Source organism: Propithecus coquereli, unplaced genomic scaffold (assembly GCF_000956105.1).
Source record: "Propithecus coquereli isolate 6110/MARCELLA unplaced genomic scaffold, Pcoq_1.0 Scaffold19, whole genome shotgun sequence".
NCBI lineage: Eukaryota > Metazoa > Chordata > Mammalia > Primates > Indriidae > Propithecus > Propithecus coquereli.
Window position 1 is genome coordinate 3935079 of NW_012143856.1, and position 1181 is coordinate 3936259.

The window sequence follows — 1181 nt, forward strand, 5'->3', positions numbered from 1 at the left end:
AGAGAGAGAGAGAGAGAGAGAGATAGCTAATCCATGTTTGCCTTTCTTATAATGGATCACTAGCATATTCAGATCCCATTTCCTGACATGACAACTTAAAGATAGGAGAGTAGAGACAGAAGCCTTTTTAGCAGCCAAAGGAATCCTACCATAAACATTAGCTCAGAAATAAATCAGCATTCCCACACCGTGTATTTTCACTTGAAGAGAGTTTAGTCCATAACAATTAACAGCAAAGTTGCAACACTACGTAATTCTACATCATAATTTCTCAAACTTTAATATGTATATGAATCATCAGGAGGTCCTATAAAAATGTAGATTTTAATTCAGCAGGTGTGGGATGCAGCCCAGGATTCTACAATCCTAGCAAGCTCTTAGGTGATGCTGATGCTGCTGGCCCGGAGACCACCCTCTGAAGAACGCAAAACCAGCCTTTTTCCTGTATGAAATGCAAAAGTGGGAAAGGACCCACTTGAGACCAAGCTTTTCCCATTTCTAAGCAATGCCCACCTTGGAGAAACTGAGGCCTAATAACAGGAAGTACCTACCCTGAATCAAAAAGACAGTGTCAGAGTCAGGGCTAGCGTCATGGCTCCAGTTCCAGACTCTGACCCCCACACCCACCACTCCTCCCCCAGCACCTATAATTGATGTAAAAAGAAGACTAAAAGATGGCTTACCCTTCACATTTTGCTGATACTGGCTCCAAAATAGACTCGTTTGCGGGGATGGTCCTGGAGTGAATAGGAAACAGCCCTCCAATAATAAGTGAGTGGTTTTTGGCATCTACATACCCATTCAAATCAAACTTGCCCAGCAAGCGGCAAGTCTGTTCTTCTTCCTCTCCTTTGCTTTCAGTGCACAATTCAGCCCATAAAAATGTAAGAAATCCTAGGGCCAAGCATTTATTTCTGCCAACCATTTTAATAAGGTGAGTTTGGGAGAAATGACCAGTGTTGAAATTAGACTAGTTTTAATGAGGCACCTAGACGGAGCGTTGCCCTGAGTGTGTGTTGCCTGATCCCCGAGGACTCAGCTTGCCGCCACTTACGTACATAATTGTCATGTCTCCGTCAATCACAGCCTCACACTCACTTGCAATTTGTGGATCTGGACTAGGAGCTGAGTGATGCTTTTGAAAAGAGACTCATAAAAATTTCTTTTATGCTTAGCAATAA

At 42.8% G+C, this 1181-nt stretch overlaps 1 protein-coding gene across 1 annotated transcript in view; it reads right to left on the reverse strand.

Moving 5' to 3' along the window:
- Window positions 1–925, reverse strand: part of LOC105809099 (vomeronasal type-2 receptor 1-like) — a 44809-nt gene extending 43884 nt beyond the window's left edge. The window contains exon 1 of the mRNA XM_012642850.1: window positions 684–925. Coding sequence (XP_012498304.1) covers window positions 684–925 — 242 coding nt within the window. The remainder of the gene's footprint in view (window positions 1–683) is intronic.
- Between the last annotated feature and the right edge of the window lie 256 nt (window positions 926–1181).